The sequence below is a fragment of the Puma concolor genome, chromosome A1 (genome assembly GCF_028749965.1).
Source record: "Puma concolor isolate L17-30 chromosome A1, mPumCon1.1.hap2, whole genome shotgun sequence".
Taxonomy (NCBI): domain Eukaryota; kingdom Metazoa; phylum Chordata; class Mammalia; order Carnivora; family Felidae; genus Puma; species Puma concolor.
The window spans coordinates 102,971,906-102,985,380 of NC_141667.1; the positions used below are offsets into that span (position 1 = coordinate 102,971,906).

The following is a 13,475-nucleotide window of genomic DNA, read 5'->3' on the forward strand; positions in this document are numbered from 1 at the left end:
AATCATTAAGTCACACATTTATGTCAAAGTTAGAAAAAGAACAGCAAACTGAATACAAAGTCAAAAGAGATAAGGAACACAAAGTTAATGAAATAAAAAACAAATATTCAAAAAGGACCAACAAAATAGTTGCTTCTTTATAAAAACTTTTAAAACCAACAAGTGACAAAGGAGACTGATAAAATCCAGAGAAGGTACAAATAACTGATGTCAGGAATGAAAAGGGGACATCTAGTACAGATCCATCAGATATTTAAAAGGTTTACAAAACAGGGGGCCTGGCTGGCTCAGTTAGTTAAGTGGCCAACTCGTGATTTCTGCTCAAGTCATGATCTCGCAGTTCATGAGATCAAGCCCCACAGCAGGCTCTGTGATGAAAGCATGGAACCTGTTTGGGATTCTCCCTCTCCCTCTCTCTCTGTCTGTCCCTTGCTCATGCTCTTTCTCGAAATAAATAAGCATTTTTTAAAAAAACAAAAATAAAACAGTTCATAAAAGGATATTAAGAATAAGGTTTTGGGGCACCTGGGTGGCTCAGTCACAGTTAAGCATCCAACATCAACTCAGGTCATGATCTTGAAGTTTATGAGTTCCAGCCCCACGTCACGCTCTGTGCTGACAGCTCAGAGCCTAGAGCCTGCTTTGGATTCTGTGTCTCCCTCTCTCTCTGCCCCTCCCCTGCTCATACCTCTGTCTCTCTCTCTTTCTCTCAAAAGTAAATAAACATAAAAAAAAAAAGAGTAAGTTTTTGCCTATAAATTTGAAAGCATAAATGAAAAAAATTCCTTAAAAATATAACTTATCGGGGCGCCTGGGTGGCGCAGTCGGTTAAGCGTCCGACTTCAGCCAGGTCACGATCTCGCGGTCTGTGAGTTCGAGCCCCGCGTCGGGCTCTGGGCTGGTGGCTCGGAGCCTGGAGCCTGTTTCCGATTCTGTGTCTCCCTCTCTCTCTGCCCCTCCCCGTTCATGCTCTGTCTCTCTCTGTCCCAAAAATAAATAAAAACGTGGAAAAAAAAAATTAAAAAAAAAAATATATATAACTTATCAAACTCACAGAAGAACTAGAATATCCAAAGAGTCCTGTAACTATTCAAGAAATTACATATGTAATTGAAACCTTCCTATAAAGGTGATTTCAAGTCCCAGTGGGTCTACCAGCAAAGTTAATGAAACACATAAAGAAGAAACCATAATCTGCCACATATTTTTTTCAGAAAAAAAAAAAAGATGTATACTCCCCAACTCATTTTATAAGGCCAACAAATCTTAATACCAAAACCTAAGAAAGATAGTTAGATAAAGGGAATTTTTCAGGCCAAATTCAATCACAAATATAGATGATAAAATCCTAAATAAAATAGCAAACTGAACCACCAATATACAAAAATGATAATACATCTCCACCTAGTTGAGTTTATATGAGGAATGAAAAGTTAGTCTAACATTCAAAATTCAATGTGGGGCGCCTGGGTGGCTCGGTCAGGAGAGCATGCAACTCTTAATGTTGGGGTTGTGAGTTTGAGTCCCATGCTGGGTGTAGAGATTACTTTAAAAAAATAAAATAGGGGTGTCTGGGTAGTTCAATTGGTTGAACGTCTGACTCTTGGTTTTGGCTCAGGTCACAATCTCACAATTTTGTGAATTCAAGACCTGTGCAAAGCTCTACACTGGCAGCACAGAGCCTGCTTAGGATTCTCTGTCTCCCCCTCTCTCTGCACCTCCCCTACTCGCCCTATCTCTGTCTCTCTAGAAAATAAATAAATAAAAATCTAAAAATAAAACAAAATCTTAAAAAAAAATTCAATGTAATTCAGATTTTAACAAGAGAGGGAAAGAAAGAAAGAAGAAAAACATACCGCATCAATGGATACAGGAAAAGTATCTGACCAAATTCAACATCCATGCAGAATTAAAAAAAAAAGAAAGAAAGAAAAACCTTACAAAACAATATAAACAAGGAAACTCCTATAATCTGATTAACAGTAGAGAAAAAAACAGAATAAATATATCATATTTAAGAGTGAAATGTGAGACTGGGAATAATAAGACAAGGACACCTGCCATTTCCATTTCTATTCAGCATTATACCTAAAGTATTAGCCAGTATGAGAAGTCAAGAAAAATAAAAAAAGGTATAAGGATTGGAAAGGGAGATGTAAAACTGTCATTTGTACAAGATGACTGTACACATAGAAAATCCAAAACAATCTACAGATAAATTATCAGAATAAGCAAGAATTAACAGGTTACTAGACACAAAATCAATATATAAAAATCAAGGGCATTTATATATAAATTTGTAACACCTTACCAACAAACTGCATCCCCCCAAAATATATAAAAATTCCTTCAATTTATTTTTTAAAAGGGGGAAAAACTAAAAAGATATACAAGTCATGAACATGGACTTCATAAAAGAAAATGCAAATGACCAATGAACATATGAAAGGATGCCAAGCTTATTATTCATCAGGGAAATGCATTTTAAAACCACAGTAAGATACAGGTATCCCTCACTATCCAAAAGTAAAGCCTTCTGAGGAAACGTTTCATAAGCCAAATGGCATAAAGCAAAGAAACAATTACCATTAATTTATATGGAAATTATTTTGAGCTTTCCCAGACCCTAAACATAACCTCTCTTAGGCTTTTCTGATACTGTAGGACACATCTTGCTAACAGATGCACAAAATAAATTGAAATAAAGTACAGAGGCTCAAAGACACAGTTCAACACTATGGCAGCTTGATGCTGAGTAAAGGTCCCGGGAAAGGAGCTTGGCAGTGCCACCCTCACTGTGCACACTGCTTCCTTATGGAAGGAAGGACTCACTGCAAAACAAACACCGAACGCTATGTTTGCATTTTGCCATTTTTTGTAACAGCAAAAATCCTCTTCGAATTTTTCTTGGGTTAGCAAAAACAGGTACTAACGTACGTCTTTCATAAAAGCCAACTGGCATAACACAAGCTTCTGAAAAGTGGGGGATACCTGTACCACTACTTATCCAATGATTCAAATTAAAAGACTGGCAATACCAAGTGGTGATGAGGACATGGAACGACTAGAACGCTGAAACAAGGCTGCTGCTGTTGTAAACTAGTACAACCACCTGGGAAAATTCTTTGGCATTACCTATTACAGTTAAACATACACATTACTCTATCACCTGGCAATTCTATTCCAGAGTATATACTTAATATAAATATATGTATATGTATACCAAGACACATGTGCCAGAATATTCAAAGCAATATCACTTGTAATAGCAAAAAGAACTGGAAACATCCCAAATTTCTGTCAATGGTAGTAGATACATTTTGGCATAACTAATACTACATGGCATTGCAAATGAATTAAACTAAACTCAGTACAAATTAATCTCATAAACATGCTGAGTGAACAGAAGACAAAATAACTACTATATGATTAAACTGATATAATTAATACAAAGTTCAAAAGATAGGTACAACTTCCTTTGACAGATGAATGGATAAATTGTGATATCTATAAATGGAGTACTACTCAACAGTAGCAAGGTATGAATGCAACTACATGGATCAATCTCAACATAATTATACTGAGTGAAAGTACTGGATAACAGACTATACCCTGTATGATTACATTCATATAAAATTCTAGAAATGGCAAACTAACCTAAATGTCAGAAGCAAATGAGTGGGTGTTAGCAATGAGGGGGAGAGACAGGGGCAAGGAATTACAAAGGAGATGATGAATATGTTCACTACCTTGGCTGTGGTGATGGGTTTCATGAGTATGTGTATATGTCAAAATTTATCAAACTATACACTTCAAATATGCAGCATACTGTATGTCAATTATACTCCAATAAAGCTGTTGGAAAGAAGAGAGGAAGGACGAGGGTAGTAAGGGAGGAAGACAGGAAAGGAAGAAAGGAGCAAAGAGGAATACAAGAGGGAAGAAGGGAGCAAACCAGTAGGGAGGAGGGGCTGAGGGGAGGAGAGTAACTGAATGACTGACTTAGGAAATCAAACTTTCTGGGCCCCGATTTTCTTATCTCTAAAATGGAAGTGAAACTTTTGATAGTGAAAGGAGGTAACTAATGTATGCAAAATCCATACTGCACAGTATATGTTTATGTGTCTATCTTTTCTTCCTTCCTTTCTCGTTCACTCCTTCAAGAAATATGAGTATCTAATTGTGCCAGGCTCTGTACTAGGCACCAGGGTAAAGAAGAATACTACATACTTTTCCCTTTATAGGGGAACACAGAGACAAATTAAAAAATGAATCATTATAAAATGTTATAGATACTGCAAAGAGATATATGATGTTGAGAAATACTATAATAGGTATTTCTGACCTAGTCAGGGAAATGAGGAAAAGCATCTCTGGAGAAGTGACCACATTGCTCAGCTCTAAAGAACAGGTGTTAATTAGGCAAAAACAGGAATAAGCATGTATAAAGCCTGGAGTGGAAGACGTCTTTCAATAAATGGCCAATGTCTCTGGAAAGGAAAGAATAAGGATTCTGGCATGAACTAAAGCTTGAAAGGTAGCTTGGGATCAGACCAAGATGTTGGCAGACTTACGTTAAGAGTAATGGGAAGATTTCTAAATCACTCAAACCAGAAAGGTAACAAACCTCATTGCAGTTTAGAAAAAGCACTCCAATTACAGTACAAAGAATAAGGTGCAGGGGAATAAGAACGAATGTAGACAGATCAAAGAGGAGCTACTGTTGGGGCGCCTGGGTGGCTCAGTCAGTTAAGTGCCCAAGTCTTGATTTCGGCTCAGGTCATGATCTCAACAGTTTGTGAGATTGAGCCCTGCGTTGGGCTCTGTACTGACGGCATAAGCCTGCTTGGGATTCTCTGTCTCTGCTCTTCCCCTGCTCATGCTCCCTCTCAAAATAAATAAATAAACTTAAAGAAGAGGAGAAAAAAAAAAAAGGGGAACTACTGTTGCAGTTCAGGCAACAATGACAGCTTGGATCGGGGCAGTAAAGTCAGAGATTTATTCTGTCAAAAAATCCTTACTTAGGGCCTACTAAGAGCCAAGCACTCTCCCAAGCTCAAGAGATGGAGTAATAAGCAAAAACAAAAAACAAAACAAAACCCCTGCCCTTGTGCCTTGTGGGATTTATATTCCAGATGGGAGAGACAAATAAATAAGTAAAATATCACACACCTCATGGTTGTAAGTGCTATGAAGAAAACATTAAAGTAGGGAACTAGTGGAAAGAAGGGTTGGTTGTCTCACTGCCCAAAGAATCATAAAGGGATTAGATTCTGGACAAGAAATGGTAGGTTCTGGACATCTTATGGTAACTGACATAAATAGGCTAAAAGGCCTGATGACAACTGCCCTGAATGTCTCAAAGTAGTTATAGTAGTGATGCAAATGTTGGGGGAAAAGGAAGGCCAGAGGACATGCCAGGAGATGCAGCATTCTGAGGCCTCTTCTTTACTCCTGCCAGTGATGTTGCAGAAGCTAGTGAAGGACAGTTTTATCCATAGCACTTAGAGCTTCTAGATTCTCTCTTACCTCCAAAAGAGAAGTGAAAGCCAGAAGAGGACTGGTCTTACATAAAATAGTTTGTTCCCCAATTCCTATCAGTTGGTAAACTCTATGACAGCAAAAGCTATGTCTTTACCCCTATATTCTCAGAATCCAGACAAGTGCCTGGCACACAGCAAACATGGAATATATATTACTGAAAGAAGAAATGAATGGAGTATTATTTTTTTTAAGTAACCTCTATACCCAATGTGGGGTTGAATGCACACCCCCGAGACTGAGAGTCACATGCTCCATCCACTGAGCCAGCCAGAAACCCCAATGAATGGAGTATTATATCAAAAGGCAAAATACTGGGGCACCTGGCTGGCTCAGTGGGTGGAGCATGTGACTCTTGATCTCAGGGTTGTGTGGTCAAGCTCCATGTTGGGTGTAGAGATTACTTAAAAAATAAAAGCTTTAAAAACAAACAAACAAATGAATAAATAATGGCAAAATAGCCCCATATTACTAAGATAAAAATTTTAAATGTGCTCATATAGGGGCGCTGGAGTCACTCTGTCACTTGAGCGTCGGACTATTGATTTCGGCGCAGGTCACGATCCCAGGCCCGTGGGATTGAGACCCATGTCAGACTCTATACTAAGCACGGAGCCTGCTTAAGATTCTCTCTCTCCCTCTGACCCTCTCGCTGCTTGCACTCTCTCTCTCTCTCTAATAAAAAAATAAAAAACAAAAACACGTGCTCGTATAAAAATCACAAACTGGGCCTAGCCACAAAATAGCTTTAATCAAACCAAAATACATTGATTGTAACAGTTTTTAAAGTATTATATTCTAAGAGTCTTAAAGAAAATCACATTTTACAAATTTACAGAATGGAAAAATATATACTTATATTTTTTTAAAATAAAATTACAGGAGCACCTGGCTGACTCAGTAAGTAGAGCATGGGACTGTTGATCTCTCAGTGTTATGAGTTCAAGCCCCATGTCGGGCATGGAGCCTACTTAAAATCTAAATAAATAAACAAATGTTTTAAAAGTTATAATAATACATAATTAAACTACAAATTCAGAAAATTTTTCAATTTATTTTAGTATGTTTAATGACATGTTTGTTTAAAGAAATGATAATATTTTATCCCACAAAATTTCTCAATTTTTCTATCGTACCACCTTGCTAGCTCTTTCAACGAAAAACAGGTATATATATTTAAGCAGTGATTTGCAAACCAGGAGTGTAGCAATATTATTTGGAGCCACTGTTTAGCCCTCAGCATGTAGATGCCAGGTAACTACTACTTTAAAATATAACTATAAACGTGTACTTGATTATTTTAATGCAAATCTAACTAAAATTTTCCCATCTCTATTCTAAAATTTAATTTGATGATGAATTGTTAAATGACTTACTAAAAAAATACATACCTTTCTCTCACAAAATCTGCTAGTTCTTTCGTTGATATCTGTCCATGTTTCATATTATGGTAAAGGACATCAAAGCCACTATTTTTTTCCCCCTGAAATCGAAAAAGATTTTTAGTTTAACAAACAAAAAAGATCAAAATGACCAAAACGACTTACGAATAACCCTCCATTAACTAATATGCAATGCTAATGCTCAGGTGAGCTATTTCTCCCTAAATGAACCATTGCCGCTCCTTGTATGACTTCAAATTATATGAAAGGAAAACTCTACACTTTGATGAAGTTTACAATTTATTATATATATACACACATTAAACACACATGCACACACTGTATAATCACTCAAAAAAGTATATTAAATGAAATTAAGTCTGAAATTTTAAGAAATAACATGCAGCCTAATTTAGAAAAGATAACCATGTATCTTTTTAAATACATCACCAAATCCCATTTCAATTCCCTTAATACGCACTAAGGGATTCCTGATTATGTAACAAAGAGTCCCTGTTTTAAAACAACTAAATCCTGGGACACCTTGGTGGCCCAGTTGGTTGAGTGCCTGACTCGATGTCAGCTCAGGTGGGATGGAGCCCCGGGTTAGGCTCCGTGCTGAGTGCAGAGATTCTCTCTCCCTCTCTCTATCCCTCTGCCCCTGTCCCCTGCTCACAATCTCTCTCTCTCCCTAAAATGAATAAATTTTAAAAATTAAAAATTAAAAAATAAATAACTAAACTTGACTTCTGGGTCAAGATAGCCTATTACTAATCACGTAACCATTCAATACCACAAAATACTTTATAATCACTAACGTAAATCTTTCAGTAAACGTAAACAACTTGAGAGGTGAGAAATTTTAAAATTTTAATAAAAGAGTAGTAACACTCATTGGCTAGTCCTCTACTAATGGGAAATTAGCAGAACCAGACCACTACACAATCCTAGAAAACCTTTACTGCCATTTAATCCAATAAATGCTAAATTAGCAAGTCACAGCAAAGAAAACATTAGAAATACCAATTTTATAGATGAAACAAAAGACTCAATAAACTTAGCTCAACAACTCTCTTTACAATTAGTTTTTATTTTGCTCCAGTGAAAATAAAATAATAAAGAACTGATTATATTTGTTGGAAATAGAAAGCAATACAGTAAGCAAGAATTACACAATATGAAACCTAATTTTTTTACAGCTCACTGAAAACAGGAAAATGGAATTCCTGTTATACTGAAATGATCCCTACCAAAGTTGTAAATTAATACAGAAAGTAATTATTTTGCCACATATACAATAAAATGTCCTATTTATAATGAGATAATATAAACAATACACTCGGGACGCCTGGGTGGCTCAGTTGGTTAGGCGTCCAACTTTGGCTCAAGTCATGATATGGTCTGTGAGTTCGAGCCCCAGGTCGGGCTCTGTGCTGACAGCTTGAAGCCTGGAACCCGCTTCAGATACTGTCTCCCTCTCTTTCTGCCCTTCTCCCACTTGTACTCTGTCTCTCTCTCTCAAAAATAAACATTAAAAAAATTAATTTTAAAAAAATAAAAAACAATATACTCAACATTTTGAACATCAATTTCTTTTTACAAGTAAGAATATAACATTAAACCAATATCTTTAATGAATCCAAAGATACCCATTTGGTTTCTATAATTTTTTATGTTTAACATAAAGAAAAAAGTTATTATCTAACTTTGGCTTTTTACTTTCCATGGGTTTTTCATGCAAATTTATTCAAACCATAAGAAGAATATTCTCTGACATAACCATTATCCCTAGTTTATGGTAAGCAAAAATAACATCATCATGCAGATTAGTAAGTACAATTACAGACAAAATAATGAAGGACCTGAATCCTCAAAGGGATTTATTTGATTACTTGAATGCATAAATTACACATAATTACCTATCCACCAACTTCCAAAATATAGTCATGAACTCTAAAAACAAAATGAAACTTAAATTCTAAAACCATAAAATCAAAAGTCTGAAGCTCTCATGCCCCAAAGTTCTCAATAGACATCTACTACTTATCATTTGCACATAAATGTAACAAGTCAGGTTACCTGGGTTCCCAATATGCATTATGCATATTCATTATCATATTCAAATTGGAAGCGAATTAGGAGTAAAAGGCTATTCAAACAGACACACAGACTATTAGAAATACTCTACCAGTTGGGAGAGAGCCAAAGCATAAGAGACTCTTAAAAACTGAGAACAAACTGAGGGTTGATGGGAGGTGGGAGGGAGGGGAGGGTAGCTGATGGGTATTGAAGAGGGCATCTTTTGGGATGAGCACTGGGTGTTGTATGGAAACCAATTTGACAATAAACTTCATATATTAAAAATAAACAAACAAACAAACAAAAAAAGAAATACTCTACCAGGATTACAAGGTAAAAAAAAAAAAAACAAAACTTTTTTTTAAAAGAGATAAGAAACTGGACACCATCTAGTAACTGGGGCAACAAGGTCCTGAGCGTTTTGCCTCACTGTAACAGTATTTTTTTATGTTTATTTACTTATTTTTGAGGGAGAGAAACGTAAGAGAGTGGCAGAGAGAAAGGGAGACAGAATCCCAGCACACAGCCTGACCCAGGGCTCAAACCCATGAACTGTGAGACCACGACCTGAGCCAAAACCAAGAGTCACTTAACTAGAAGTCACTTCACCAAGGATGTATAACTGACTACGCCACCCAGGCACCCCTCACTGTTATAGTATTATAAACATTTAGGAATCAAGTAAAGGTTAAATTACATTTGGAAATTTGGGTTTTAATCAAAAAGTCCTTTAAAGAGTAAGCTCTTTTTTGGGAACTTCAGATATCCAAATAGCCTACTAGTTAAAAATCCTAATAGAGGAAATTATGAATATTAATCTATTTAATATGCAATACAATATTAACACAGTATCAATAATATACCTTAAGAAACAGTACTAACTACTCCATCCCTCAGGTCTTCACTTGGAAAGACAAGGAAAATTCATTCTAATAAGGATGTGATACAGAAGAACCCTGCCTCAAAATGCACTAACAACTAAATATAAACATATATTCACATATAATGAATATGCATAAACACATGATTACAAATCCATTTGTCATTTCTTCTTATTTTCGGATTTTTCATTTATTGAGGTCAGAAAACATGAGTCTAACTCCAGGCACTATTCATTAACAATTTCACAAACCTATTAACACAAATATTTTAGCACAAACTAAACAAAAATTTTACTACTTCAAATGGCGCTAGTGTGTAGGGTGATCTCTCTCACTCCACACACACACTTAAATACAAATAGACCTTTTTTCTAAAAAAAAAAAAAAAATTTCAACGTGTCTGACAAAGAACCCAAACTGTATTGTCCCTTGCCAAAAACTTACTTTACAGCTTTGATAACAGATGACTAAATAAATACTAAATACATAGACATTTATATGTCAAAAAATACAGCAGAAGACAAGACCCCTGGAGCTGAGGTCTAGGCCCATTTGGCTTCAGTGTCTTCACCCGCACAAAACTGAAAATTCTGGTGAAACGGGGAGAGACCACTCTTAAAAAAGATAATTGTAACTCATTGTAATTCTGCCACCATTTAAGATCACCCCAATTTTTTTTAACCAGAAGTACCTCCACACAGGTTCTGAAATTTTATATTAGTCACCAACGTTTTTAGTAGATGGCTCTAATTCAAAGAAAAGTAAAATAAGAAGTATTTCTGAACTGCATATCCATTTTATCACCTTAGACCTTGAAGTGGATATGTTCTTCTCATTTTCAATACAAATTTTTTTTTCTTAACAAAATCTGTTAAGCAAGCAGAACTGGCTTTTCCTTGACTACAAATACATGAATGTACAAATAATTTGACAAGAGACTTTTATTATCAAATAGAATTATGTCTAAAGATGTCTTCTTATCTTCAATATTTTACTAAAACCGTAAATATTCATGCCCTTTGATTCAGCAATCCCACTTTTAGAAATCTATACTACAGAAACACACACACACAAAGATACATGTGGAAGAATATTTACTGAAGTACTATTTATAATAGTGAAAAATGGAAAAAACTCAAAGACACCCATTAATATTACTGGTTACATAGGGGCACCTGGGTGGCCCAGTCAGCTAAGAGTCCGACTCTCGACTTTGGCTCAGGTCATGATCTCACGGTTCACAAGATCAAGCCCCGCATCAGGCTCTGTGCTGACAGCATAGAGCCTGCTTGGGATTGTCTCTCTCCCTCTCTCTCTGCCTCTCCTCACTCGTGCATGCTCACTGTCTCTCTCTCTGGCAAAATGAATAAAACTTAAAAGATATAAAACTGGTTAAGTAGATGACAGTATATCCTACAATAAAATACAGTATTTTTTAAAAGACTACAGTAAAAAAAAAAAAATTGCAGATTTTTAAAATTCTTAAAACGGACAGATACACTGTCAATGGAAAAAAGCAAGACACAATTACCATGACAGCCCAAAATAACCTAATGTAAGGAACAACTTCAATGTCCAGCAACCAGTGAATAAAAAGACAAAATAAGGTATATCCATACAACGGAATATAATTCAGCAATAAAAGAAACAAACACTGATGCATGTGACTTTATGAATATATAATCATCTTAAAGAAATCAGACACGAGACCATAAATTGTATGACTCCATTTATATGAAATGTCTAGAATAAGCAAATCTGCTGAGATAGAAAGATTTAGTGAGTTGTTGAGAAGGGGAGGTTGTGAAGTAGGAGGTGAAAAGAGGTACAGGTTTTCTTTGTGATGTAATGAAAATGTTTTAAAATTGACTGTGATGAGGACTACATGTCAAAAAGCACTGAACTGTACACTTTAAATAAGTGAACTATACAGTAAATAAAATATATCACAATAAAGCCATCAAAAAGCTTAGGCAAATATTTTTATCCATTTCAATCAAATTCTTGCAGAGAAATTTTCAGTAGTAAGTGACAAAAGCAACTATTAACACTATTACTGGTACAAGGAAGACAATTCTTTTGAATATTTACGCTAAGATAGGATCCTTTTTAATCTGCTGGTCTCAATGCACTTTACAAAGAGGTGGCACATTCATAAAAGTCTAATGACTGTGCCCTGGGGCAAACAAAATCTTGTTATAATCTGGTATAAACAAGTGTTTAAAACCTTTGAATTAATTCTTAACATGAAGAAGAAGGAAAAAAGTTTTATTACCCTTTGAAGATGTTTAGTCCAGAGTCCTACAAGTCCTTTAAGAAACCACAAACTTCTGGGGAACCTCAGTGGCTCAGTCGGTTTAGCTTCAGACTCTTGACTTAGGCTCACGGCATGATCTCACAGTTCCTGGGTTTGAGCCCCACGTCAGGCTCTGTACTGATGGCTGGGGCCTGGAGCCTGCCTGAGATTGTGTCTCCCTCTTTGTCTGCCCCTCCCCTGTTCATGCTCTGTCTTCCTCTCTCTCTCTCTCAAAAATAAATAAATAAACATTAAAAAAAAAAGAAAGAAAGAAAAGAGAAAGACAACACAAACTTCTGGGGTGCCTGGGTGGCTCAGTGGGTTGAGTGACCGACTCTTGATTTTGGCTCAGGTCATGATCTCACAGTTAGTGGGTTTGAGCCCCATACTGGGATCTGCACTTACAGTGTGGAGCCTGTTTGGATTCTCTCTCTTCCTCTCTCTCTCTGCCCCTCCCCAACTCATGCTCTCTTTCTTTTTTTCTTTCTCTCTCAAAATAAGTTAACTTAAAAAAACAAAAAAGAAAACAAAAACCACAAATTTCTCAGAACCTATTGTCTCTTCTTACCACTCGGACTACAGTTAACAGTTTATCAGTCCAGATTCCTTTTCCCATACATAGAGTAACATGTTACTTTTTTTTTTAAGTTGATTTATTTTGAGAGAAAGAGAGAAAGAGTATGGGGGGGGGGGGGCAAAGAGAGAGAAAGAGAGACAGAATCCCTAGCAGACCCTGACACGGGGCTTGATCTCATGAACCATGAAATCACAAACTGAGCAGAAATCAAGAATCAGACGCTTAACTGACTGAGCCACCCAGGGGCCCCATGTTACTTTTTAACATGAAAATGAGATCACATTATGCATAGTTTTGCACTTAAGGTCACCAAGTCACTGGAAATATTTAGGTTTTTTTCTAGTCTAATTTAGAATCTACAAGTGAGACATACTTGAAATTTCAAGTTAAAAAGTTTGAATACGTCATCAAACCTACTTTGGAAACTCAAAGACATCTTTTTCTGGTTGACTTTATAACATCACTTTATACTTTAAAATTTTTTTAAGGAGATATGAAATACAATCTAACATCTTTCCACTTGAAGAAAAAATAGAACTGTTAATGTACCTGGGTTTTTAAGATCCATGAACAGCAATAGTGGAAAAGTACAAAGCTATATAAGTCCTATAGATTTTAGCTAATGGTTTGAAACTTCTCCTTCAAAGACCTTTTAAGAGCAACAGTAAATTAAAAACTAAAAACAAAAAAACTGGATTATCTCTCACTTTTGACTCCAA

General features: G+C 36.0%; 1 protein-coding gene across 3 annotated transcripts in view; it reads right to left on the reverse strand.

Moving 5' to 3' along the window:
* FCHO2 (FCH and mu domain containing endocytic adaptor 2) overlaps window positions 1-13,475 on the reverse strand; it is a 124,279-nt gene that overhangs the window by 100,813 nt on the left and 9,991 nt on the right. For all 3 annotated transcript variants that reach the window (XM_086699157.1, XM_086699150.1, XM_086699141.1), the window contains exon 2: window positions 6,933-7,024. In XM_086699157.1, the coding sequence (XP_086555283.1) occupies window positions 6,933-7,024 (92 nt within the window). The remainder of the gene's footprint in view (window positions 1-6,932; window positions 7,025-13,475) is intronic.